The sequence below is a fragment of the Nannospalax galili genome, unplaced genomic scaffold (assembly GCF_000622305.1).
Source record: "Nannospalax galili isolate Female #2095 unplaced genomic scaffold, S.galili_v1.0 scaffold54, whole genome shotgun sequence".
Taxonomy (NCBI): domain Eukaryota; kingdom Metazoa; phylum Chordata; class Mammalia; order Rodentia; family Spalacidae; genus Nannospalax; species Nannospalax galili.
Window position 1 is genome coordinate 4,740,437 of NW_008341028.1, and position 25,255 is coordinate 4,765,691.

Sequence of the window (25,255 nt, forward strand, 5' to 3'; positions counted from 1 at the left end):
AGTATTTTATTTATTTTTATTTTATAAGTATTTTATTTGCATTTATGCAAGTTCACAGTGCCTGCAGAGGCCAGAAGAGGGTGTCACATCACCTAGACCTGGAGTGCACAACTGGTGGTTGTGTAACTGTCATATAGGTGCTGGGAACTGAACCCAGGCCCTCTGCAAGAGCAGGAAGTGCTCTTAACTGCTGAGGCATCTCTCTCACCCCAAAAATTTAAACTTTTTTTTGTGTGTTTGTGAGACAGCTGTAGCCATAGCTGGCCTGGAACTCACAGAGATCCACCTGCCCCTGCCTCCCAAGTGCTGGGATTAAAGGCATGCGCCACCACGCCCGACTAGAATTAAAATATTTCTTAAAAAGCAAGGGTGAGATGGCTAAAAGGAAAATGTGCTTGCCATGGAAGCACTGAAGACCTGAGTTAGATCCCTGGAACCCATGTAAAGGTAGAAGGAAAAAACTATCTCCTGAAAGTTGTCTTCTGACCTCCACTCAGATCCGTGGCATATGCACTCCTCCCAACCAACACACACAAAAAGAGAGATCCCTGATCCCATTACTTACAGGTTACAAGTATTTTTTTCTAATACTTTTTTTTTTCAAGACAATGAACCTAGGACCTTGAACATTTGAAGCAAGTGTTCTTCCACTGAGCTACACTACACCCTCATAACTTCAGCCCTTTTTATGTGCTTTTTCTTTCTTTCTTTTTTTTTTTTTTTTTGAAGCAGGGTCTTCCTGTGGAACTCACTATGTAGACCAGGCTAGCCTCGAACTCATAGACATCCACCTGTCTCTGCCTCCCAAGTGCTGGGATTAAGGGTATGAGCCACCTTGCCTGGCTTACTTACATTCTTAAGAAGTTTGCACACTGCCCAGCACTCAGGAAGCAGAAGTAGGTGAATCTCTGTGAATTCAAGGCCAGTCTGGTTTATATAGCAAGTTTCAGGCCAGAGCTACATAATGAAACCCTATAAAGAAATTTTTTTTGCACACTGAAGTTTCGTATATAAATAGTTTTACACCCAGTTTGGAGAATTCTTAAGGCTCTATTAAGAAGATATAAAGATTTTTCTGCATTGGTTATATATTTCTTGTGGAAGTTGAACACTAGTATTCTTACTTGTTTTGGTACCAGAAACTAAACTCAGGACCTCATAATTGCTAAGTATTGGTTCTATACCCCAATCCCTAACTAGTCTTTTTTTTTTTTTTTTTTTTTTGTCTTTTTTGAGACCTTGTCTCCCTGTAGCCCCAGCTGTAGACCAAGCTGGCCTTGAATTCACAGAGATCCACCTGCCTCTGCCTCCCGAGTGCTGGGATTAAAGGCGTGGGCCACCACACCTGGCCATTTTTTAATTTTTTATTTATTTTTATTTAATGTGTATGGGTGTATTGCTTGCATGTAGATGGTGCACCCATGTCATGCAATGCCCAAAGAGGTCAGAAGAGAGCATCTGGAATTACAGTTGTTAACCCCAATGTGAGTGCTGGGAATTGAACCTGGGTCCTCTGTAAGAGCAGTCAGTGCTCTTAACCCCTGAGCCATCTCTCCAGCCCCAAACTAGTCATTTTTTGAGGGTCAAGGGGCCTAATGGAATTCAAGCTAGCAAGAAAAATTCAAGAATTTTTTACAAAAATTTCTTTTTGTAAACAGTAAAAGCTAGCAAGAGGGGAGTAGGGAAGAAGAGAGAGAAGACAGAAAGGAAGAAGGAAAGGAGGGAGGGAAGGAATGAGGGAAGGAGACAACAAAGTGTGGTAGCTCATGCTTGTCATCTCAACACTGGACAGGCTGAGGCTGAGGCAGGAGCAGAAAGTTCAAGTCTACCCTGGGCTTTATAAGATTCTGTCTCAAACACCAAAAAAAGACAGTAAAAATTAAATAAAAGTGAGTGGGTGTAGTGGTGTACACCTTTAGCCCCAGCACTTAGGAGGCAGGGGCAAGCAGATCTCTGTGAATATGAGGCAGGCCAGTGTTACACAGTGAGACCCTGTCTCAAAACAAACAAAAAGTAAAGGCATAATAAATGAATAGGAACTGAATTCCGTTGTAGAGTAAAATAGATAACTTTTGCAGATATTTGAAATTTGGAATGACATAAGAAATTAGTAGAGATTAAAAGGAAAAAAAAAAAAAAACATGACCAGGCATGGTGGTCCACACCTTTAATCCCACTATTCCAGAGACAGAGTTCCAGGCGAGCCAGGGCTATAGTCTCAAAAAAAAAAAAGAAAAGAAAAGAAAAGAAACAAAACAAAGCAAAAAACCACATGGTTGATATTTTCTTATTGGCTTGAATTTTTTTTGTTGGGGGGGTTCTTTTTGAGACAGGGTCTCCCTATAGCCCCAGCTGGCCTGGAACTCACTATGTAGACCAGGCTGGCCTTGTACGTACAGAGAACCACCTGCCTCTGCCTCCCGGGTGCTGGGATTAAAAGCCTGTGCCACCACGCCTGGTGAAGGGAAATTTTTAAATTTCTCTTTCCATTTATCCTTTATAGGAAAGGATATTTTCTGTCTTCCAGAATATACAAACTTACTTTCTCTTTGCTTTTCCCAGGCCACTGCTTCCTGCTTCTTCAGGAATCTGATTCTCTTTTTCAGAATCTTTAGAGGACAGCCTGAAGAATTCTCCAATTCCTTTTTGCCACTTCGGAGTTGGGCGCACACAAACTGGATTCCCTCCTGTATACTTATTTTCAGCTGTAAAATAGAAACAGAACTAAGTAAGAACAAAGAATATAACTGCCATTCCTTAAAGAACCTAATTCTTTTTTATTTTCATTTTATGTGTATGAGTGTATTGCCTGCATGTATGTACATGACTGCACCCGTGTCACGCAATGCCTCGGAGGTCAGAAGAGGGTGTCGAAATCCCCTGGAACTGGAGTTAAGGACGGTTCGTAGCTGCCATGTGGTTGCTGGGTTCGAACCTGGCTCCTCTGCAAGAGCAGTCATTGCTCTTAACCACTGAGCCATCTCTCCAGCCCCCTAATTCTCTTTTTAATAACAGGCTCCCAAAAGTATTAAATGATATTTTATTCATATTAAATTAGAAAGTGTGGACTGCAGAGATGGCTTAGTGGTTAAGAACGTTTGCTAGTCTTTCAAAGAACCAGAGTCAGTTCCCAGCACTCATACACTCATATCAGGAGTGCCTGAAACTCCAGCTCCAGGGGATCCAACACCATACACAGGTGTACACACACACACACATACACACACACACACAAATAATAATAAAAAAAAAATTGTTTTTGATACGGGGTCTCACCATGTGCCCCTGGCTGGCCTAGAATTCACTATGTAGACCAAGCTGGCCTGGAACTCAGAGATCCACTTACGTTCTGAGTGCTGGGGTTAAAGCTGTGTACCACCACACCCTGCATTAATAAAAATTTTTTCAAAAGCAAGCTGGCAAGATGACTCATGGGGTAAAATACTTGCCACACAAACCTGATGACCTGAGTTCAATCCCCAATGCTACATAAAGTGTAAGAAAAGAACCAACTCCCGAAAGTTGTCCTCTGACCTCCACATTCATGCTGAACCACGCCCCCCACAATAATAATTATAATTTTTTTTTAATTAAGGAAAGTCAGGCATGGTGGTGCACACCTTTAATCCCAGCTTTTGGGAGGCAGAGGCAGGCAGATCATGAGTTCCAGGCCAGCTGGGGCTACAGTAAGACCCTGTCTCAAAAAAGACCAAAACCAGAAAAAAATTAAGGAAAAAGAGGGCAGAAGAGGTAGCTCAGTGATTAAGAGCACACATACTGCACTTCCATAGGACCAGAGTTCAATTACCAGCACTCACATCAGGAAATTCATAACCACCCGTAACTCCACCTTCAGAGGGAGTTAAAGCTCCTAGCTTCTGACCTTGACAAGCACCTGAACACACGTGCACACACCCCCTCACACATATACATAATTTAAAATAAAGAAAAAAAATGTGACATGACACTATATTCAGTCAATTCAGTTTGATAATTTATCCAAGAAAAACAGTAGAACAGAATTTTTTTTTTTCCTTTTGGGATTAAAGGCCTGCGCCACCACACCCGGCTGAACAGAATTTTTTTAACTCAAAAATGTTTTCTGGGGCCAGGCTGGTGGCGCACGCCTTTAATCCCAGCACTTAGGAGGCAGAGGCAGGCAGATCTCTGTGAGTTCCAGGTCAGCTGGAGCTACAGGGAGACCCCGTCTCAAAAAGACCAAAAGAAAAAAAAATGTTTTTCATATTTTGTCCACAAGAACACCTATTCAAATAGTCTTATGTACTGTCATACTAAAATTAGATATACTCGTTTGGGTTTTTTTTTGTTATTGTTGTTGTTGTATTTTTCTGCTTTGGTAACAATCTCATGTAGCCCAGGCTGGCCTTAACTTACTATAGCTGAAGATACCCTCCTGCCTCTACCTCCCAAATGCTGGGATTACAGGGATGAGCCACTATGCCTAGATTTTACTGGGGGTGGGAGAAGAGGTTGAGACAGGATCTCACTATGTGGCTGAGGCTGGCCTAGAACTCATTGTCTAGTTCGGTTGGCCTTGAACTATCAATCTTCCTGCCTCAACCTCCTAATATTGGGATTACACACTTAATACTTTTTTTCCTAATGTAAGTATCATGTAGGATAAACTGTCCAAATTTTATTTACTAAGGTCATTTATTTATTTATAGGGTTGTATGTGGGTGTGTGGATGTTGTATTGGAAATTGAACCTAGGGCTTCACATGCACTAGACAAATGTTCAACTACTGAGCTACATTCCTAACCCAATAAGGTCATTTAATTAAAGATGCAAAGTAAGCCAGGCCTGGTGGAGGCTAAAGCAAGAGGATTCATCATTCAAAGCATTCCTGAACTATAGAGTGAGCTTAGAGTTAGCCTAGGCAAATTAGTATTTTTTACATTATTACCTTTTTTTTTTAATTTTTATTTTTTTGAGACACGGTTTCCCTGTAGCCCCAGCTGGCCTGAAATTTACTATGTAGTCAACGCTGGCCTCCATCTCACAGAGATCAGCCTGCCTCTGCCTCTCAATACTGGGATTAAAGGCTGTGCCATCACACCCAGCTTACATTTTTATTACATTCTATTTATTGTGTGCAATAAATATGGTGCAGGTCAGAAGAGAACTTGGGAATTATCTCCTTCTACCATGTATGTCTTGGGGATGGAACTCACATAGTCAGGAATGGCAGCAAGCAAGCATCTTTACCCACTGAGCCATTTTGCCTACACCTTCTCCCCTCCCCCCCACGGCTCCAGGCAAACTACTGAAACCCTATCCAACTGCTCCCCCACCAAAAAAGAGTAAAACTAGAGCTAAGGATACAGTTCAGTGATGGAATGCATGCCTAGCATGCCCAAGGCCCTAGATTCAGTCCTTAATACTTGGAGGTAGGGGGAGGCAGTGTGAATCATATGAAAGTAGATTCCACTTTTGAAAGCACTTGATCCCTTTTCAGTTCATAAAGATAATCTAATTCCTGGCTAACTTTTAACAGTAATATAAAAGAAAAATTAGGAGCTGGAGAGATGGCTCAGCAGTTAAGAGCACTGACTGCTGTTGCAGAGGACCTGGGTTCAATTCCCAGCACCCACATGGCGGCTATGAACCATCCTTAACTCGAGTTCCAGGGAAATCCAAAGCCCTCTTCTGACCTCCGCGGCATCACACAACACAGGTGCACTCACATACATTCAGGCAATACACTCATATACATAAAATATTTTTAATAAAAGAAAAATTAAGGAAAAAAATTTTCCCTTTATAAAGTAATTATAGGAGAGCCAGGAGTGGTAATTCACATCTATAATCCTAGCTCTGGGGAAGTATAGACAGGAGAATCAGGAGTTTGAAGTCAGCCACATAATGAGTTTGAGGCTAACTTAGGCTATATGAGACCCTGTCACAAAAAATAAAAATAGAGCTGGGCATGATGGTGAATGCCTTTAGTCGAAGCACTTAGGAGGCAGAGGTAGGAGAATCTCTGTGAGACTGAGGCCACCCTGGTCTACATAGGAAGTTCCAGGTCAGCTGGGGCTAAAGGGAGACCCTGTCTCAAAACAAGACAAAAAACCCAAAAACCTTTACAAACTTAAAAATACTGATCAGTAAACCAAGAAAACTGAAATATGTATTTTTTGTTTTGACCAAAAATGTTTGTCACAAACTGTAGCTGTTAATGAAAGCTTATAACAATTGTTTTCATATAGATGGTCTGAAGTTATATGATTTATACTGTTTTTTAAGATTTTTTTATTTTTGAGGCAGCGTCTCCCTGTAGTCCCAGCTAGCCTGAACTTGCTAGGTAGTCCAGGCTGGCCTCGAACTCACAGAGATCTGCCTGCCTCCACCTCTTGAGTGCTGGGATTAAAGCCATGTGCCACCACACCCAGCTAAAGATTTTATTTTTAATTGTGTGTGTGTGTGTTGTGTGTATGTATGTGTGCGTGTGTGTGCATGTGACTCAAGCCTTCTGGAAGAGCAGCCAGTGTTTTGAACCTAACTGCTGAGCCATTTCTCTAGCCAGAGAGAAAGGTAAGAGGGAGGAAGGGAGGGAGGGAAGAAGAGAGAGACTATGGTTGTTGCTCATTTGGAGTTGCTTAGCATGCAATAAACAGCAAATAAACCAGCCATCAGTGGTACATGCCTGTAATTCCTGCACTCTGGGGGTGAAGGCAAAGGATCAGGAGTTCAAAGTTATCCTTTGTACATATAGATTTCAAGGCCAACTTGGGCTATGTGAGACCCTAAAGCAAGATAAGAAGGGAAGGGAAGAATGCAGAAACAAAATCAGAAAAGAACTTATACTAAGACAGTGTAGGCTGAGGATGTAGCTCAGTGGTGGTAGAGTGCCCAACAAGGGCAAGGCCCAGGGTTCAATCCCCAGAGAGTTCATTCCATACACAGACACAGACACACACACACTCCAAAAGAATGTGCTTAGTACATCAACCATCATCGTAAATCTACTGAGGTGGTTAAATCGTCTCTAACAAAATACTGGCTGTTAATACTAAGAAAAAATGTTAAACATTAATTCGACAAAGAAAAGTAGGTTTAAAAATAAACTGTGTCCACCACCCCCAAGACTTGAGAGTCTCTTCCATGAGATCCTTCACTCCCGTCCAAGCCCACGGAAAGACCAGGACCCCCTCAGAGGAATAAATTTAAGCGTGAGGATGTCAAGGGAAATAAGTTCCGGGCAAGGAAAGTGAATAAAAACCAATCCACTGTGGGCCAGGGCCTCGCAGGCCAGGACTGCAGTACCAGGCCTGATCGTCATTCAGAAGTGTTCCCCTCGTTCCGGGAGCTTCCAGAACCCTTCCTACCTTTCCTCGACGAACACGACGGAGAATTAGTGACAAAGCTGGAGGAACCAAGCACCTTCCTGGGGGCTCGAGAAGCCACCACTGCAAAGAGAGGCAAAGGGAGGCTTTGAGAGGTGGACAGGCGGGCCCTGAGGCTCCGCGTCCCAGAGCATGATCTCACCACGGTGTCGGCCCCAGAGGATTGTCGGGGGATGAGGAGCAGCAGAGCGACCTTGCCGGCTCCCTGCTGCTTCCGGGAAGTGAGGCCCGGAGCCTGCTTCCTGGCTACCACAGCATCGGGGACCGCCGAGGCATCTCCATCTCGGTGGGATGCAGATGCGCTGCGAGCCCCACCCCGCCCTCGCCCTCCCTCACCTTTTCTGTAGGTGCCTGGGACATAGTCGGCTTTAGTCCGCACCATGCTCAAACCCGAGGAGACCGCGAAATGACTGACTCCACGCAAAGATGCCTCACTAGACAAGGACCCGAAAACGACTCTCCCGCCACAGTTTATAAGGGTCTCTTTCCCGCGCGCTCCATGCACTCTCGCGAGCCGCGGCTCCCATTGGTTCCGCGCCTTCACCCTGAACCAATCGCCAGGGTCCAGCGGTGACAGCAGCAAGACTTAAGGCTCGGCTGGCCAGTCCATCAGCCTCAGCAGCTGTGATTCGTACCCGCTCCTGGTGGGCGGTGCCAGGACGCTTTCCAGGGGCGCAGCGAGAGCGGGCACAGGAGCTGGGAACTAGCCAGATAGGCCTGCTGAATGAAACCTATCAAAGATGTGGAGTTGCACTATTTCTTCAGAAGATACCACAGGGTTAAATCCGTGATGATTAAACTCTGAAAGTGAAACTTAAAATTAAGTCGACTTTTTGATGCAAATCAAAAATAGGGAAGTTTAAGATCCTAATCACGAACTCTGCAGTATTATACTAAAGCAATTTTCTTGAACAAGGGAAAGGAAATAAATACAACTTATTTTACATGTTTTTAAAGGTTTTTCAGATCATGTGGGTCAAAAAAAAAAAAAAAAAACCTGGGTAAATTGTCCATACATACATAAAAAGAAAATATAATTGTAGAGCTAAAAGTCCGCTAACTGTATGTACAAAGGCCACATCTCTGGCCCACATGAGTGTACAACACTACAATAAAGAGATAAATATTTTCTGTCTTACGTTTCTAGTCTAGTTCCAGTACCCCCTAAGAAATTTTTTTCCACTCAATACTATTCCTAAAACAGAACTATATCTGTTAATTGCTTGTTTGAAAGGCAAACTTGAAAATTTAACTGTAGAACTGATTCTCTCTAGTGAAATATGCCTGAACAACAACAAAATCTAGACTGTACCTTGACCAAATCAACAATACACTGCATTACACAATTAAAAGGTTTTAAAGCCAGGCCTGATGTGCACTATGTAATCCCAGCACTGAGGAGGCAGCAAGTGGAAGATCTTGAGTTCCAGGCCAGTTTGGGCTAGATGACAAGACTATCTAAAAGGACTTTTTTTTTTTTTTTTTTTTTTTTGGTCTTTTTTGAGGCAGGTTCTCCCTGTAGCCCCAGCTAGCCTGAAACTCACTATGTAGACCAGGCTGGCCTTGAACTCACAGAGATCCACCAGCCTCTGCCTCCCAAGTGCTGGGATTAAAGCCGTGCCACAATGCCTGGCTAAAAAGACAATTTTATTTTTTAAAAAAAAAAGAATGAAAGGGTTCAGGGAATGGTTGAATTAACATTATAATAATAGGAGAGACCTTGGCAGTTACCTGTTGTTTTTATCTTAAGCCTGGAGTGTAAGGTTACAACCAAATTCTCACCAGAAAGATCAACAAGCTTCAGGATATTCTTTTGTTGTCAGTAGGCCTCATTTAAATGCAGGTAGGTTCTTAAATGGTTGTTTCCTTTTCAGTTAAAGACCCTCTTGGCCTGGCGGTTTTAATCCCGGGTACTACAAGAAGGCAGAAGCAGGCGGATCTTTGTGAGTTTGAGGCCAGCCTGGTCTACATATCGAATTCCAGGTCCACTGGGGCTACAGGGAGACCCTGTCTAAAAAAAAAAAGAAAAAAAAAAAAGACCCTCCTGCATAGGTCTAAATTGCTTACTGTTGAATTTACATCCTTGACATATGCAGAGATTGGCTAGAGAGACTAACCCACATGTGTAGATGCCACAAAATAAATTAATTAGTAAATCTGCTTTGGTTTTTTATTTTGTTTTTTGAAACAGAGTCTCCCTGTAGCACTTGCTGACCTGGAACTCTCTATGTAGACCAGGCTGGTCTCAGTCTTACAGAGATCCACCTGCCTCTGCCTCTTGTGTGCTGAGATTAAAGGCAGGCACCATCATACCCAACCCTTAAAAAATGTTTTTTTACTATTTTATTGTTTTTAATTTTATGTGTATGAGTGTATTGCCTGCATGTAGGTGAGTGCACCTGTGTCGTGCAATGCCGAGGAGGTCAGAAGAGGGCTTCGGATTCCCCTGGAACTGAAGTTAAGGACAGTTTGTAGCCGCCATGTGGGTGCTGGGAATCGAACCCCGGTCCTCTGCAAGAGCAGTCAATGCTCTTAACCGCTGAGTCATCTCTCCAGAAAAGAAAGCTGTAGTAGAAATTTTTCAAAGAAGAAAAAAAAAAAAAATACTCAGAAAAGTTGTAGTATGTATAAATAGAATTTCAGCCTAAATGTATTCCTGTTGCTGGGGATGTGATCCAAGGTCTTACATATATTATGAGTAGACTCTACCACTAAGCGAGCTACTAAACTATGGAAATGAAAAAGTATACAAAAAGGTATAGGAACGTATACATTACAACTAGTAATGAGTTCGTCAGATTTTTTTTTTTTTTTTGTCTTTTTGAGACAGGGTTTCCCTGTAGCCCCAGCTGTCCAGGAACTCACTATGTAGACCAGGCTGGCCTTGAATTCACAGAGATCCACCTGCCTCTGCCTCCCGAGTGCTGAGATTAAAGGTGTGCCCCACCACACCCGTCAGATTTTTAAAAAAGTATTCTATTTATTACTTTTAGCAGGGCGTGGTGGCACGTGCCTGTAGTCCCAGCACTTGGAGGCAGAGGCAGGTGGATCTCTGTGAGTTCAAAGCCAGCCTGGTCTACATAGTGAGTTCCAGGACAGCTGGGGCTATAGGGAGACCCTGCCTCAAAAAGACCAAAAAAAAATTTTTTTATTTATTACTTTTATTTTATATGTATGAGTGTATTACCTGCATGTACGTGAGTGCACCCTGTGTTGTGCAATGCCGCGGAGGTCAGAAGAGAGTTTCAAATTCCCCTGAAACTGGAGTTAAGGACGGTTTGTAGCCGCCATGTGGGTGCTGGGAATCGAACCCAGGTACTCTGCAAGAGCAGTCAGTGCTCTTAACCACTAAGCCATCTCTCCAGCCCCATGAGTTCATCAGATTTTTATGAAGACACAAAACCTATACTTACCATTAATGAACACTGACTGCATTTTGCTTTTTTTAAAAAGTAGGTGGGCCTGGGCATAGTGGCACACACCTTAGTTCCAGCACTGTGGCAGCAGAAGCAGATGGAGCCCAATGAGCTGTGAGTTAAATGCCAGTCTAGTCTACACAGTGAGCTTCAGGCAAACCAGGGCTACACAGTGAGATCCTGTCTAAAAATTTAAAAAAAAAAAAAAATCTGGTGGGCCAGGGAGAAGACTCAGGGGATAAAGGTGCTTGTTGCGAAGGCTGATGACCTGAGTGATTGCCAGACTCCACATTGCAGAAGGAGAGAGCTGACTACTGCAAGTTATCCTCTGACCTCTACACATGCACCATAGTATACGTGCACACCCACAGATATACACAGGTTTGTATACACACACACACACACACACACACACACATACACACAAGCACAAATAAATAATGTAATACTTAAAAAAATAAAACAATGCCAGAAAACCAGGTTTTCTAAATTAACGACAAAAACAATCTAAATTCAGTGTAAGCCATGTATAATGGGTAAAACTGTAATCTTACTACTTATCAGGTAAAAGCATGAGGATCAGGAGTTTAAGACCAACCTCCAAACCTTCTACATAGTTTCAGGCAAGACGGGTCTACATGAGATCCTTTCTCAAAAAGCAGAAAACAGGGGTATGGAGAGATGGCTCAGTGGTTAAGAGTGCTTAAGGAACGCTCTTGGAGAGAATCCAGGTTCAGTTTCCAGCACTCAAGTCTGGCCATGCACAACTGCCTGTACTCCATTTAGGAATGAGGGGCTGGAGAGATGGTTCAGCAGTTAAGAGCACTGGCTGCTTTTCCAGAGGACCCAGGTTCAATTCCCAACACCTACACGCAGCTAACAGTGGTCTGTAACTCTGGTTCCAAGGCACTCTCTTCTGGCCTCTGCAGGCTTTGCACTAACAGCAGTACACTTACATAAGTAAAGGCAAAACACTCATACACATAAAATAAAAATAAATCCAAAACTAAAAAAAAATATTGGTTTATTTTCTTATGTGTATGAGTGTATTGCCTGCATGTATGTAAGTGCACTGGAGTCATGCAGTACCCATGGAGGTCAGAGGATAGAATCCCTGGAACTGGAGCTGCTGAAAGTTGTTAGTTGCCATGTGGGGACTGGGAACCAAACCCTGATCCTCTGCAAGAACAGCCAGGGCTCTTAACCTCTGAGCCATTTCTCCAGGCCTGCCTGGAGAAAATTTTTAAATTAAAATTAAATAAATAGGAATGAGCCAGATGTGGTGGTGCACACCTTTAGTCTCAACACTTTGGCATCAGAGGCTGGTAGATCTCTGTAAGACTGAGGCCAGACTGGTCTACATAGCGAGTTCCAGATCAGCTGAGGCCACAGAGAGACCCTATTTCCAAAAACTAAAAATAAAAGTAAAAATAATAGAGGGAATGGAGAGATGGCTCTGCAGTTAAGAGCACTGGCTGTTCTTGCAGAAGATTGGGGTTCAGTTCCCAGCACCTACATGGTGGCTAAGAACCATCCATAACCCCAATTCTAGGGGAATCTGATGGCCTCCTCTGACCTCCACGGGATTGTATGCACATTGTGCACTTACATTCATGGAGGCAAAATATTCATACACATAAAAGAACTAATTAAATAAATAAAATTTAAAAATAAAAACAAAGGACAAATTAAACCTGTAAATATAAGGAAAAGGAAACCTTGAATGAAAAGGGAAATTTGACTAATTTTTCCCTAGTCTTGGCATAATGGAGAATTGTAGAAGATCTTTGAGTGTGGTCATCTTGGGTCGAAAATTCATGTGAAAAGTTTTTGAAACCAAATCCTAGCACCTAACTTTTTAAAAAAGCCAATCCCCCAATCTCTTGAGTTTACTGAGATATCTTGGCCCTCCTTGAAAAGACCTGGCTCAAAAATTTAAAGAGGCTGTAGCTGAGTGTGTTAGATTTTTGGAGAATAAAATAAAAGATAGAGGAGTAGGAGATAAGAAAACAGAGCCAGACCTGCAACAGGCAAGGAATATATCTTTCTTTATTCAAAGAAGATACAGTGAGAGGTAGAGACTGACCTCTGGAACCAAGCTTCTACCACTAGACAAAGAAGGGGGGAGGTGTTTATGTGAAAGTTGTGAGATACAGCTGCACTTTGTAGGGAGCTGAATTAGTGCCCAGGTTTGGTGTCCTTGAGAGTCTCTTTTCTCAGACAGGTGGGTGAGTTATCTATAGCACTAAAAGAGACAGGTGAGCTCCACAGTCTCTGTCTCTCAGTCCAGGGAGTGACCAGATGATAAGGCTAGAGCAAGGCCAGGCTGTCAATTTAGGCCCAGTTAGACACTTTAAGGATTTATGGTTTTCCCTAATGACGCTTGTGGCTCTTCTGCAATTCACATATTTTTATTTATTTATTATTATTTTTATGTGTATGTGTGTATTGCCTGCACGTAGGTAAGTGCACCCGTGTGGTGCAATGCCTGCGGAGGACAGAAGAGGCTGTCTGATCCCATGAAACTGGAGTTATGGACAGTTGTTAGCTGCCTTATGGGTGCTGGGATTCCAACCCCGGGCCTTCTGCAAGAACAACCCGTGTTCTTAACCGCTGAGCCATTTCTCCAGACCTGCAATTCACATATTCTATCTAAGTGAATCTAGTACTCAATTATAGAGGGCACTCACCATAAATACTTCCATCACCAGAGGAAAAACTGTGATAGTGCTTACTAATGGTTTTCAAGGGCTGGGAACAACGTTTTGTTCTGTTTGGCCTATGGGACTGGGGCTTGAACTCAGATGTTGTTATATGCTAAGTAGGCACTGTACCACTAAACTATATTCCCAGTCTTTTTCCCATCCCTCTTTTCATTTTTTGAAACAGGATCTTGCTATGGTACAGACTGGCTTTGAATTCTTTGTGTAGGGTCACACAGGCTTTGAATTTGTTAACCTCCGGACAAGAGCTGTTTTAAATGCTCTGCAATCAAAACCAGAATAAACAGTATCCATCTTTGAGGGTACTGTTTTCTTATTCCCAAACCATCTCCTTTATAGGTGCGCCCGTTATCTTCTTAGCAGAGCTGTCAATGGCCTTCCTCGAGTTCCACATCAAAGTGGAAGAACCGCCGATCTAGCTCCTGCACACGTATAAACGGACCCGGAAGCTGGTAGAAGCAGGAGGAGGCGCAGGAGGGCGGGATCTGCCACCTTGGGAGTGCGACAGTAGGGGCTGTGCGAGCTTCGGAACCTTTGTCATCCGGGTTGGAGTTGCGAAGGGAACTAGTCCGGTGCAGGACCGGTGGCTTTCGCAGCCCAGCTGGTTCCGGCTGCGAAAGATGGCGGCAGCTGGGGTGGTGTCCCGGGAGCCGCTGGTTCACTGGTGTACCCAGCAGTTGCGGAAAACGTTTGCCTTGGATGTCAGCGAAGAGATCATACAGTAAGATGGGTTCAGGGTCCGAGGTGGGAAGCAGCTCTGATACGTGCACTGGTAAAGCGGATAGGCAAGTGGGGAGGACTAAAAAGTTGATTAACTAAAGGAAATATAATTAAAGGGCTGCGGTTGGTCTGTAGGGTTCGAATGTTGGCCTCTACTTTTCCAGTTTAGCTTCTGGAAGTGTGGTAGGGGCCTCACACTATCCTAGCAAAGTGGTAAGTCCTTAATAATTTGACCTGTGAGATTTGTGAGATTGTCCCAGGACCAGCGTGCTTACATATTGGAGAGAATGGACCAAATTGTCATTCCAGAAATTCCTTACTCTGAACTTTGTGGTTTGCCAAGTCTGAATTGTATCAAGTAGGACCTAGAATTTAATCGGGAGTGACATGGGACAGTACATGTCCCTTCCTGACAGCTTCTGTTTTCTGTTGTTATTTAATCTGTTTTGGAACCTTTGGCAAATTAATTTCCTTCCCTGTTCCTTTTTCCCCTTATCTGTAAAGGGTAATTACTAGAGCCTGTCTTTAGAATCTTAAAATTCCTAAGAAATAGATAATGAAGATTATTTAATATCTGCTTTCAACTGATTATCTACATTTGTTGCACTCTACTACATGCCAGACTGTGGGTAACAAAGACGTTTAAGACCATTGGATTATTCTGTGTTGAGTTTTGAGATGGCAGAAAGTTGAAGGTGTTTTGTAATAAAGGATCTCCATTATGATTTGAGACATTTAAAATTTACTAGAAAGGATGCCTTTTACCTGAGAACTGAAGGATAGGTAGAAGCTGAAGTTCAAAGTAGAAAGATGAAAAAATGAGACAATTAAAAAAAAACAAAACTGAGTTTTCCTTAATTTGATTCCCTGTTCACTGTTGCTGAAAACAAAATTGCTACTCCACGATACTAAGAAATAAGGCCCAAGATGGGGCTGGAGAGATGGCTCAGCGGTTAAGAGCACTGACTGCTCTTGCAGAGGACCTGGGTTCGATTCCCAGCACCCACATGGTGGCTACGAACTTTCCTTAACTCCAGTTCCAGGGGAATCTGAAGCCCTCTTCTGACCTCCTTGACATTGTACGACATGGGTGCACTCACATACATTCAGGCAATACTCATACACGTGAAATTTAAAAAAAAAAATTGAAAAAAGAAATAAGACCAAGTTAAGACAGTCTGACTGTTTGAATGAAACTTTTTTTTTTTTTTTTTTTTGGAGGAACAGGGTGCCCTTGTAGCCTCAACTGGCCTGGAACTGGATATGTAGACCAGGGTGACCTTGAACTCACAGAGATCCACCTGCCTCTGCCTCCTGGATGCTGGGTTTAAAGTCATGTGGCACCATGCCCAGCTTCAAGATGACACTCAAGTATGGCCAAACACCTGCTTGCATTTTTAAAAAAATCTTAAGTTAAACAAGAAGTGTTTCTGAAGAACATAAACACTAACGCTAACTATAATATAAAACTGTTTGAACTACTTATTAAATATTTATTAGTTGGTGAACAACAGGCTGTTATGCCAAGATGAAAACATTTAATTGTCTGACATTTAATAGCAAATAACAAAAATGTAATATACAAAAATGTAATATTGTACTAACTTGAAAAGTTTTATATAAGTGTCCTAAATATTAAAAACAGCATAGAGCTGGGCGTGGTGGTGCACGCCTTTAATCCCAGCACTCGGGAGGCAGAGGCAGGCGGATCTCTGTGAGTTCAAGGCCAGCCTGGTCTACATAGTGAGTTCCAGGACAGCTAGGGCTACGGGGAGACCCTGTCTCGAAAAGACCAAAAAAAAAGCATAAAATTACTAACCTCCCAATGAGTGATATAAGACTTAAAGATCTGAACCTAAAGTTAGTAAAATAGACTTTATTCCACAATCTGTATGAATTCATGTTTTGGGTGACTTTACTTTGTCTTTTATTATACTGTGTTAAATAGTTAAAATTACATTTACTCATCCCTGAACTGGGGAGACAGAGGCAGGCGAATCTCTGAGTTCAAAGTCAACCTGGTCTACATAGTGAGTTCCAGGATAACTGGAGCTACAGGGAGACCCTCTCTCAAAAAGACCCCCTCCCAAAAACCAAAAAAAAAATGAAATCTACTCATAGAGTCCTTTACTTCCCTTATGGTTTGAAAACTCCAGGATTAAATGATCTTTTAAATTCCTTACAGTTCTGTGAGTCTTTGATGGTAACAATCTATTCATGGGGCTTGTAAGTTTAAAAATCAAAGCAATTAAAATGTGTAAGTCCTGAAAAGTCACTGTGTTTTTAACAAAACATTTATTTTTATTTTATGTGTATAAGTGTATTGCCTGTGTGTATATAGGTGCACCCATATCGTGCAGTGCCCATGGAGGTCAGAAAAGGGCATCGGGTTTCCCTGGAACTGAAGTTACTGATGGTAGTTAGCTGCCATGTGGGTGCTGGGAATCAAACCTGGGGCCTCTGCAAGAGCAACCAGTGCTCTTAACTGCTAAACCATCTCTCCAGCCCCGTTGTGTTTTCTTTTTGTTTTTAGTTAAATCTGGTGATTGGAATGTAGCTCAGTGGTAAAAAGCTCGCCTAATATGTGGAAGGCACCTGGTTCATTGCCCAACAATTAAAATCAGCCAAATATAATGTGACTGTCAAGATGGCTCAGCAGTTAAGAGCACTTGCTACTCTGCCAATGGACCGGAGTTTGGTTCCCAGCACCCACATAGTGGCTGACAGTGGTGTGTAACTCCAGTTCCAGGAAATCTGATGCCATCTTCTGACCTTCATGAATGCTGCCTGCATGTGATGCACTTAAATACATGCAGACAAAACACACACAAAATAAAAATAAATGAATCTTTAAAAAGAACAGCCAAGCTGGGCATGGTAGCATGTATTTTTAACCATAGCCCTCAAACAAAAATCAGCCAAACAAGTTAGCTAATTAAATTTGATGATTAGAAGATGCTCTTAGTGAATTGAAAAGACATAGCTTGTTTGGTGATCATAGTGCCATTTCTGCCATTACACCTGAAGAGTCTAACAGATGGTCAACCTTTTAAACAGCAATTTTTATTACACTGTGTGTGTGCGTGTGTGCGTGTGTGTGTGTGTGTGTGTGTGTGTGTGTGTACGCATATACAGAGATCAGAGGATGACTTGTGGGAATCAGCTCTCTTCCAGCTTTGGTACTGGGGATCAAACTCAGGTCATTAGGCTTGGTGACAAGCTCCTCTACTTACTGAACCATCTTGCCCGCCCTTATTCAACTTTTTAACATTGTGACAAGTGTCACAAACTCTAGAGTCATGTGACTGAGTTATGAAAAAGAGGAGGAAGAAAATCTTAAAATGTTTTAAGTAATTTTAAGACTTCAGGGTGGCCACATTCATATCTGTCCTGAGGTGCATGGAACCCATGGATCACAGTTTAAACATACCTAATTCTGGTACATGTGCTACCAATGATGGGACAATTTCTTAATTAGATTCTAAAAAGTACAGAGAAACAGTAAATGCCTAAGTACATATATGTAGGTTAGATTATTAATTACTTGATATCAGCTCTTTGTCCTTATCAAATTTGTATCCTTAGCATCTAGCATAGTACTTGGCTCAAAGAAAATCATTTACTTATTTTTATTTTTTCATGTTGTATGAGTGTTTTGCCTGCATATATGTGAGTGTAGCATGTATGAACACTACATGCAGAGGCCAGAAGAGGGCATCAGATTCCCCTGGAACTGACATTACTAACTTGTTATGTGGGTTCTGGGACCTGAACCCTTGTCCTTTGTAGGAGTAGTCACTGAGTCATCTCTCCAGCCCCAAAGTAAACATTCTTAATATTTTTTATAGGTTTATTTATTTTTATTTTATATGTGTATTTTGCCTATATGTATGCATGGGCACCATTTGTGTGCCCTGTTCCTGCAGAGACCAGAAGAGGGAACCAGATCCCCTGGAACTACAGTTAAGGTTATGAGCTACATGTGAGTGCTGGGAACCTAACATGGGTCCTCTGCAAAAGCAACAAGTGCTCTTAACCCCTGAGCCATCTCTCCAACTTTCTTTCTAAATCAATGAATGTTTTTTGTTTGTTCATGTATGTGTAGCAGTGCTGACAATCGAACCTAATATTACATATGTGTTAACCAATCTATGACTAAACTCATCCTTAGCCATAATGAATAATTTTAATACCTTAATCTCTTATAATTTCTGAAAAGCAGGGGCTGGAGAGATGGCTCAGTGGTTAAGAATACTGACTGTTCTTGCAGAAAACCCAGGTTCGAATCCCAGCACCCACATGGCAGCTAACAACTGTCCGTAACTCCAGTTCCAGGGGATCTGATGGCCTCTTCTGTCCTCCGTGAGCACTTACCTACATGCAGGCAATACACTCATACACATAAAATAAAAATAATAAAAAAAATATTTAAAAAAATAATAATTTCTGAAAAGCATATGGTAAACTGCTCTTGTTTCAACAATTTATATCTTTATTCCTGAGGTATGTTTTGTCAATTGAGAATGCTGAAGAGATACGAGAATATGTGACAGACCTCCTCCAGGGAAATGAGGGCAAAAAAGGTCAATTCATAGAAGATCTTATAACCAAATGGCAAAAGAATGATCAGGAGTTGATTTCTGATCCTTTGCAGCAATGCAGGAAAAAAGATGGTAAGTTAATGATTAAAATATTATTGGAGGGGCTGGAGAGATGGCTCAGAGGTTAAGAGCACTGACTGCTCTTGCAGATGACCTGGGTTTGATTCCCAGCGCCCACATGGCTGCTACAAAGTGTCCTTAACTCCGGTTCCAGGGGAATCCAAAGCCCTCTTCTGACCTCTGGGGCATTGCACGACATGGATGCACTAACATACATTGGAAATAATATATTGGTGGTGCATGCCTTTAATCCCAGCACTGAGGAGGCAGAGGCAGGTGGATCTCTGTGAGTTCAAGGCCAGCCTGATCCACATACTGAGTTCCAGGCCAGCTGGGGCTACCAGGAGACCTTGTCACAAAAAGACAATCTATAAATATATAAATATAATATAAAAAAATATATTTTATTGGTAAATAAATGGCCAGATTTAAAGACCTTGGTATTTTCTACCACCAAGTATTTCTTCAGTGCTTTCAACCAATGAGCCATCTCTCCAGCTCCAAGAGATATTTTTAATTATGTGCATGCCTGGATGAAAATAAAGTGTTGCGGTATCCATTTATAGTACAAACAATGAACACCAAATAAATAACATGTCATTGTTATTATTACACAGTGTAAAATAGCAGACTAATTTAAGTGATTGATCCCAGCCAGTGTTATTTGAGTTCTTTTTTTTTTTTTTCCTGTCTCTTTGAGACAAGGTCTAGAATAGTTTTTTTGTTTTTTTTTTTTTGTATATTGGGCATGGAACCCAGAGCTTCCTGCATGGTTGGCTAGCACTATTCATCTTCAAACATGTTTGAATTCTTTATCATTGACTAAAGTTATGGAAATGATGGTTTAATTTTGGATTGAGAATAATTCTACCTGATTTCATGTTTTATCTGTAAATGTTATGAGTTACCTACTGTTTTTTAGGTATAGATTAAATAATAAGCTGGGCATGGTGGTGCAGGCCTTTAATCCCAGCTAGGACAGATCTTTAATCAGACATGGCTGGTGCCCCCGTAGAAAGAGGAAGAAACACAAAAGCTCTCAAAATATGCACAATATTAAGTCATGGAAGCACATGGGAAGGTTCTGGCTGTGTGCAGACAAGGAAAAGAGCCTTCTTCAGGGCTTGAATAGGCTGGCACCTTGAACTTGGATGCAGGAAAGTGTCTTTTGCTTAAGTCATCTGATCTTTGGTATTTTGTTGTAGCAGTCCACATAGTCTTGAACCACAGACAGGTGGGGTCCCAGCTTTATTTATCTGACTTAAGATTGCTTTGCAATTCAGGGTTCTTTGAGATTCCAGGTAAATTTTAGTATAATTCTCACACTCTGCCCCCTAAACTTGTCATTGGTGGGTTTTTTTTTTTCCATTTTTTAAAGTATTTTATTTGTTACTTTTATTTTATGTATGAGTGTATTGCCTGCATGTAGGTAAGTGCATCTGTGTCATGCAATGCCCACAGAGGACAGAAGAGGCCATCAGATCCCCTGGAACTGGAGTTATGGACAGTTGTTAGCTGCCATGTGGGTGCTAGGATTCGAACCCAGGTCTTTTGCAAGAACAACCAGTGTTCTTAATTGCTGAGCCACCTCTCCAGCCCACTTCTATTTTTTTTTTAACTTTAAAAAAAGCTTTATTGAGAATTTCATACATGCATATAAGGTGTTTTGATCAAATCCATGCCCACTCCCTCCCCTCCAACACTTTCCATATCCCCCCTGGAGGCAAAGGCAGGCAGCTCTCTGTGGGTTTGAGGCCAATCTGGTCTCCATAGCGAATTCAGGCCAGCTGCAGCTACAGGGAGACCTTGTCTCAAAAAGACCAAAAAATAAATTAAATAATAAAACCTTACTATTCTCTCTCTCTTTCTGTATTTCTGTTTATTTTATTCTTTAAAGAAATTTTAGATGGGAGATCACTAGACCAGCTGAAGCGAAGTAGGAGGAAAGGAAGAAACAAACAGGAAGTTCCTGCATTTCCTGAACCTGACAGGACTGTAGAGGTCAAAACACCTTTAGATTTGGCCAAGGTAAGCACTTACTTTCCCAGGCTATATGGAGAAAAGGAAGTGACTAATACATTTCAGAAAGCAAAGTATGCAAATTAGTTTACAATAGCAGTATTTAAAGAGTGGATGAATTTTAGGAACAGAAAGTGATAGTGCTGATAAACTTTTTTCTATATTGTTTGGTAGATTTTTTTTTTTTCTTTTGAGACAAGGTATCTTGTAACCCAGGCTGGCATCTAACTTGCTATTGTCCTTAAGTTGCTGATCCTACTTTCACCTTCAGGTTCTGATATTCCAAGTGCGTACCACCATTCTCACTAAGACTTTATTTTATGTGGCCCTGAGGATCAAACTTAGGACCTTGAGCTCAAGTGCTAGGCAAGCACTCCACCCTGGCTATGCTCCTGTTGCATGATGAGTAATAGTTAATGAAATGTCCTGGTTTCAACATGTTTTTGTGTGTGGGTTAATAGTGAGTGTATAATTCTAGCTGTTATTAAAAGTGATCTTTCCAGGCAATTGGGAGACTGAGGCAGTAAGATCAAGAGTTCCAGGCTAATCTGGGGTGCTTAGTGAATTCTAGGCCAGCCTATGCTCTATATAAAAAAATAAAAGAAAAATTAAATTAAATTAGTGTTCCTATTTTTGAAACAGTTTACTACCATAATTATCATTATTTGGCTTCCAAAATGATAGGTAAAGTAGGTGATGGATGAATCTGGTTGATTGGGAGAAAGCACCAGAACATAGATAAAATTGCAGTGGAATAGAGTTTATTAGCAAAGGAACACATGGGACAGATTCCCTTCCGGGCAGGGAAAATGTCTGCCCTGGGTCATAAGCTGGGATCTTTTATAGGGGGAGGCTTCTAGGGGGTGCAGAAGGTGGGATGGGAAGATATATATTTTTTAAAGTGGGGAGGGGACTGTTAAAACCTGCCCTCTTTAGAGATCAAAGAGGAAGCCTGCTGAGTGGGCCAAACATTGGAGAAAAGTCTGCTTCCTTGACTTCAAAGACCAGGGTGCTTGCGAGGTCCCTGAAGCCCTGTTGGTGAGGGAGTGAGACTATTTGAACCTTAACACAAAACTTACCTGTGTTCTCTTTGGTTCTCATAGTAGCCCTTTGAGGTAAACAATTCTGGGTGAAAGGAATTCTCTGTAAAGCCCAGGCTGGTTTTGAACTTGAAATCCTCATACCTCAGCCTCCCAAGTGCTAGGATTATAGCCTCTGTACTTGTATAATGGAAATATTTATAGTCAGGGCAACTTGACAAGCTAAATTTCTCAAAAGAAGAGAATTAATTAAACTAAGAACCAAAAAATTCTGAGTATGTACCATACAAAGAATGTGCATGGTGGTAGCCAGGTGTGTTGTGGCATGCCTTTAATGCACTTGGGAGGCAGAGGCAGAAGCAGGCAGAGCTCTGTGAGATCGAGGCCAGCATGGTCTACATACTCTGATCAAAGTTCCAGGCTGTCTGGAGCTACAGGAAGACCCTGTCTCAAACAAAACAAAACAAAAAACATCTGCATGTTCAATCTCTCTCTCTCTCTCTCTCTCTCTCTCTCTCTCTCTCTGTCTCCCTCCATCCATCTGTCTCTTTCTTTCTCTCTAGATAGATAGATAGGTAGATAGATAGATAGATAGATAGATAGATAGATAGATAGATAGACAGATAGATCAATCGATCAATCATTGGACAGCAAATATAGATATATATGTATCATTGGACAGCAAAATAGCTCAGCAGGTGAGGGTGCTTGCAGCCAAGACTGATGACCTGAGTTCAATCCTCTGAACCTACCTGGTAGAAAGAAAGAACTGACCCCTGCAAGCTATCTTATGACCTCCATACATGCACCATGGGATGTGCATGTGCACACTCAAACACACATGCATACATAAATAAATGTAAAATAAATTCCTTTGATTGTACATTTACCTTCCTCTAAGCCTATTAGGGAGTTGAGAGTTACTAAGAGAAAACAAGGTAATTATTATATTTCTAGGTCATAAACTTTTTTTTTTAATTTTTATTTATTTATTTTTTTGTCTTTTTAAAGCAGGGTCTGTAGCCCCAGCTGTCCTGGAACTCACTGTGTAGACCAGGCTGGCCTTGAACTCACAGAGATCTGCCTGCCTCTGCCTCCCAAGTGCTGGGACTACAGACTTGCACCACCATGCCCAGCTTAGATCATAAACTTTTATTAGACCTCTAATTATAAGTAATTTGTATTTTACCCTTTTTCATGGTCTTTGTTACTGAATAGAACTGAGGGTTTTGGAATTTTTTTTTTCCTCCTTGATTCTTTTCCTTGTCGTTACTCAGTGTTCTTATGATGTCTTTGTACAATTAGGCACAAGAAAGCACCAACTCAGTGAAGAAGAAGACGAAATTTGTCAACTTGTATACCAGAGAGGGGCAGGATAAGCTTGCAGTCCTACTTCCTGGGCGCCACCCTTGTGATTGCCTTGGCCAGAAGCACAAGCTCATCAATAACTGTCTGATCTGTGGTCGGATTGTCTGTGAACAAGAGGGTTCTGGTCCCTGCTTATTCTGTGGCTCTTTGGTAAATTCCTTCTTTCTTGTTTTTTTACTAAGCTTTGAGTTAATACAGAGGTCATTCAAATCTCCTGTAATTTCTCAGTACATTTCTTCCTTAAGATGTTCGGTGAAACCCTAAACAGCACAGTGGATGAGGTAGAAAGACGAGTTCAAGGCCAGCTGAGCTTACTTAGTGAGACCAAGTCTCAAAAATTGGAAAAAAAATAGCTGGATGTACTGGCTTGTACGTTTAATCCCAGCACTTGGGAGGCAGAGGTAGGCAGATCTCTATGCATTCAAGGCCAGTCTGGTCTATATAGAGGTTTCCTGGCCAGCCAGGACTACATAATGAGACCCTGTCTCAAAAATAAACAAAAAATTGGGAGAAAAGAAGTTCATTGTACTCAAATAACAGGATTTTGATTAGTCAAAGGCCCAAGGTTATAACCTATTGCTAAAATTTTCATCGATTTTTTTTTTTTTTTTTTTGGCGGGGGGTCAGAATCTGTTTTTAGTTGGTTTAGTTTGGTTTTAATTTTTTAGACAGAATTTCTCTGTATAACCCAGGCTGGCATCAAACTCATGATCTCCCTACCTTTACTTTCCTAGTATTAGGATTATAGATTTGCCATGAGACCTAGCTCTTAAAGTCTTATTATCTTATGGGCTCAATATAACCCCTTCTCTCTCTCTCTCTCTCTCTCTCCTTTTTTTTAAGATTTATTTATTTTTTATTTGTGTGTATGTGTGAACCTGCATGAGAGTATATGTGCACTGTGTGTGCAGGAGAGCATAGAGTCCAGAAGAGGGTGTTAAATCTCCTGAAATTAGAATTACAGGTGATTTTGAGCCAACATGTGGGTGTTGGGGACTGAACCCCCATCCTTTGCAAGAGCAGCAATTGCTCTTAACAGCTGAGCCATCGTTCCAGCCCTCATCTCCCTTTTTTTTTTTTTTTTTTTTTTTTTTTTTTTGTCTTTTTTTGAGGCAGGGTCTCCCTGTAGCCCCAACTGGCCTGGAACCCACTATGCCAGGCTGGCCTTGAACTCACAGAGATCTGCCTGGCTCTGCCTCCCAAGTGTTGGGATTAAAGGTGTGTGCCACCACGCCTGGCCCTCATCTCCCTTCTTATGATTGCAGTAATTTTATTTTTAAAAAAGCTTTTTGTGGGGACGGGCTTAATTAAGTAGTTATTATAAGTAATTAATGTTTGAAAGAAAAGAAACTACATATATATAGTACTAAAAAACGTACAAAAAAAGCTACACTAATTCTCACTGGTGGCTTCTTTTTCCAGATTTGTGTTTCTAGAGGGTTGGGGTTTTTTTGTTTGTTTTTTTGGTATTTTTGAGACAGGGTTTCCCTGTAGTCACAGCTGGCCTGGACTCACTATGTAGACCAAGCTGGCCCTGAACTCACAGAGATCCTCCTGCCTCTGCTTCTCAAGTGCTGGGAGTAAAGGTGTGTGCCACCATGCATAGCTTCTAGAGCTTTTTTCTTAAGACAAGGTCTCACTGAGTAGTCCAGGCTGCTCTCAATTTCCCTGTGTAGTCCAAGCTGGCCTCAGACTTGTGGTAGTCCTCCTGCTTCATTCTCCCAAGTACTGAGATTACATGTGTGTGCCATCATACCTGTCTTCTGGGTCTTTCTTTAAAAACATCTTATGGGGCTGGAGAGATGGCTCAGCAGTTAAGAACACTGGTTGTTCTTGGAGAAGACCTGGGTTCAAATCCTAGCACCCACATGGCAGCTAACAACTGTCGGCTCCAGTTCCAGGGGATCCAACAGTCTCTTCTGACCTCCACGGGCATTGCAC

The 25,255-nt window shown here is 41.8% G+C and overlaps 2 protein-coding genes across 2 annotated transcripts in view; one reads left to right on the plus strand and one right to left on the minus strand.

Annotated features, from left to right (window-relative positions):
• Positions 1-7,864, minus strand: part of Pclaf (PCNA clamp associated factor) — an 18,497-nt gene extending 10,633 nt beyond the window's left edge. The window contains exons 1-3 of the mRNA XM_008836296.3: positions 7,704-7,864; positions 7,350-7,430; positions 2,543-2,705 (exon numbers count right to left, since the gene is read on the minus strand). Of these exons, the coding sequence (XP_008834518.1) occupies positions 2,543-2,705; positions 7,350-7,430; positions 7,704-7,749 (290 nt within the window). The 5' untranslated portion in view covers positions 7,750-7,864. The remainder of the gene's footprint in view (positions 1-2,542; positions 2,706-7,349; positions 7,431-7,703) is intronic.
• A 6,204-nt stretch (positions 7,865-14,068) lies between these two features.
• Trip4 (thyroid hormone receptor interactor 4) overlaps positions 14,069-25,255 on the plus strand; it is a 58,605-nt gene continuing 47,418 nt past the window's right edge. Inside the window, exons 1-4 of the mRNA XM_008836297.2 lie at positions 14,069-14,227; positions 18,730-18,899; positions 20,785-20,915; positions 23,252-23,464. Coding sequence (XP_008834519.1) covers positions 14,127-14,227; positions 18,730-18,899; positions 20,785-20,915; positions 23,252-23,464 — 615 coding nt within the window. The 5' untranslated portion in view covers positions 14,069-14,126. The remainder of the gene's footprint in view (positions 14,228-18,729; positions 18,900-20,784; positions 20,916-23,251; positions 23,465-25,255) is intronic.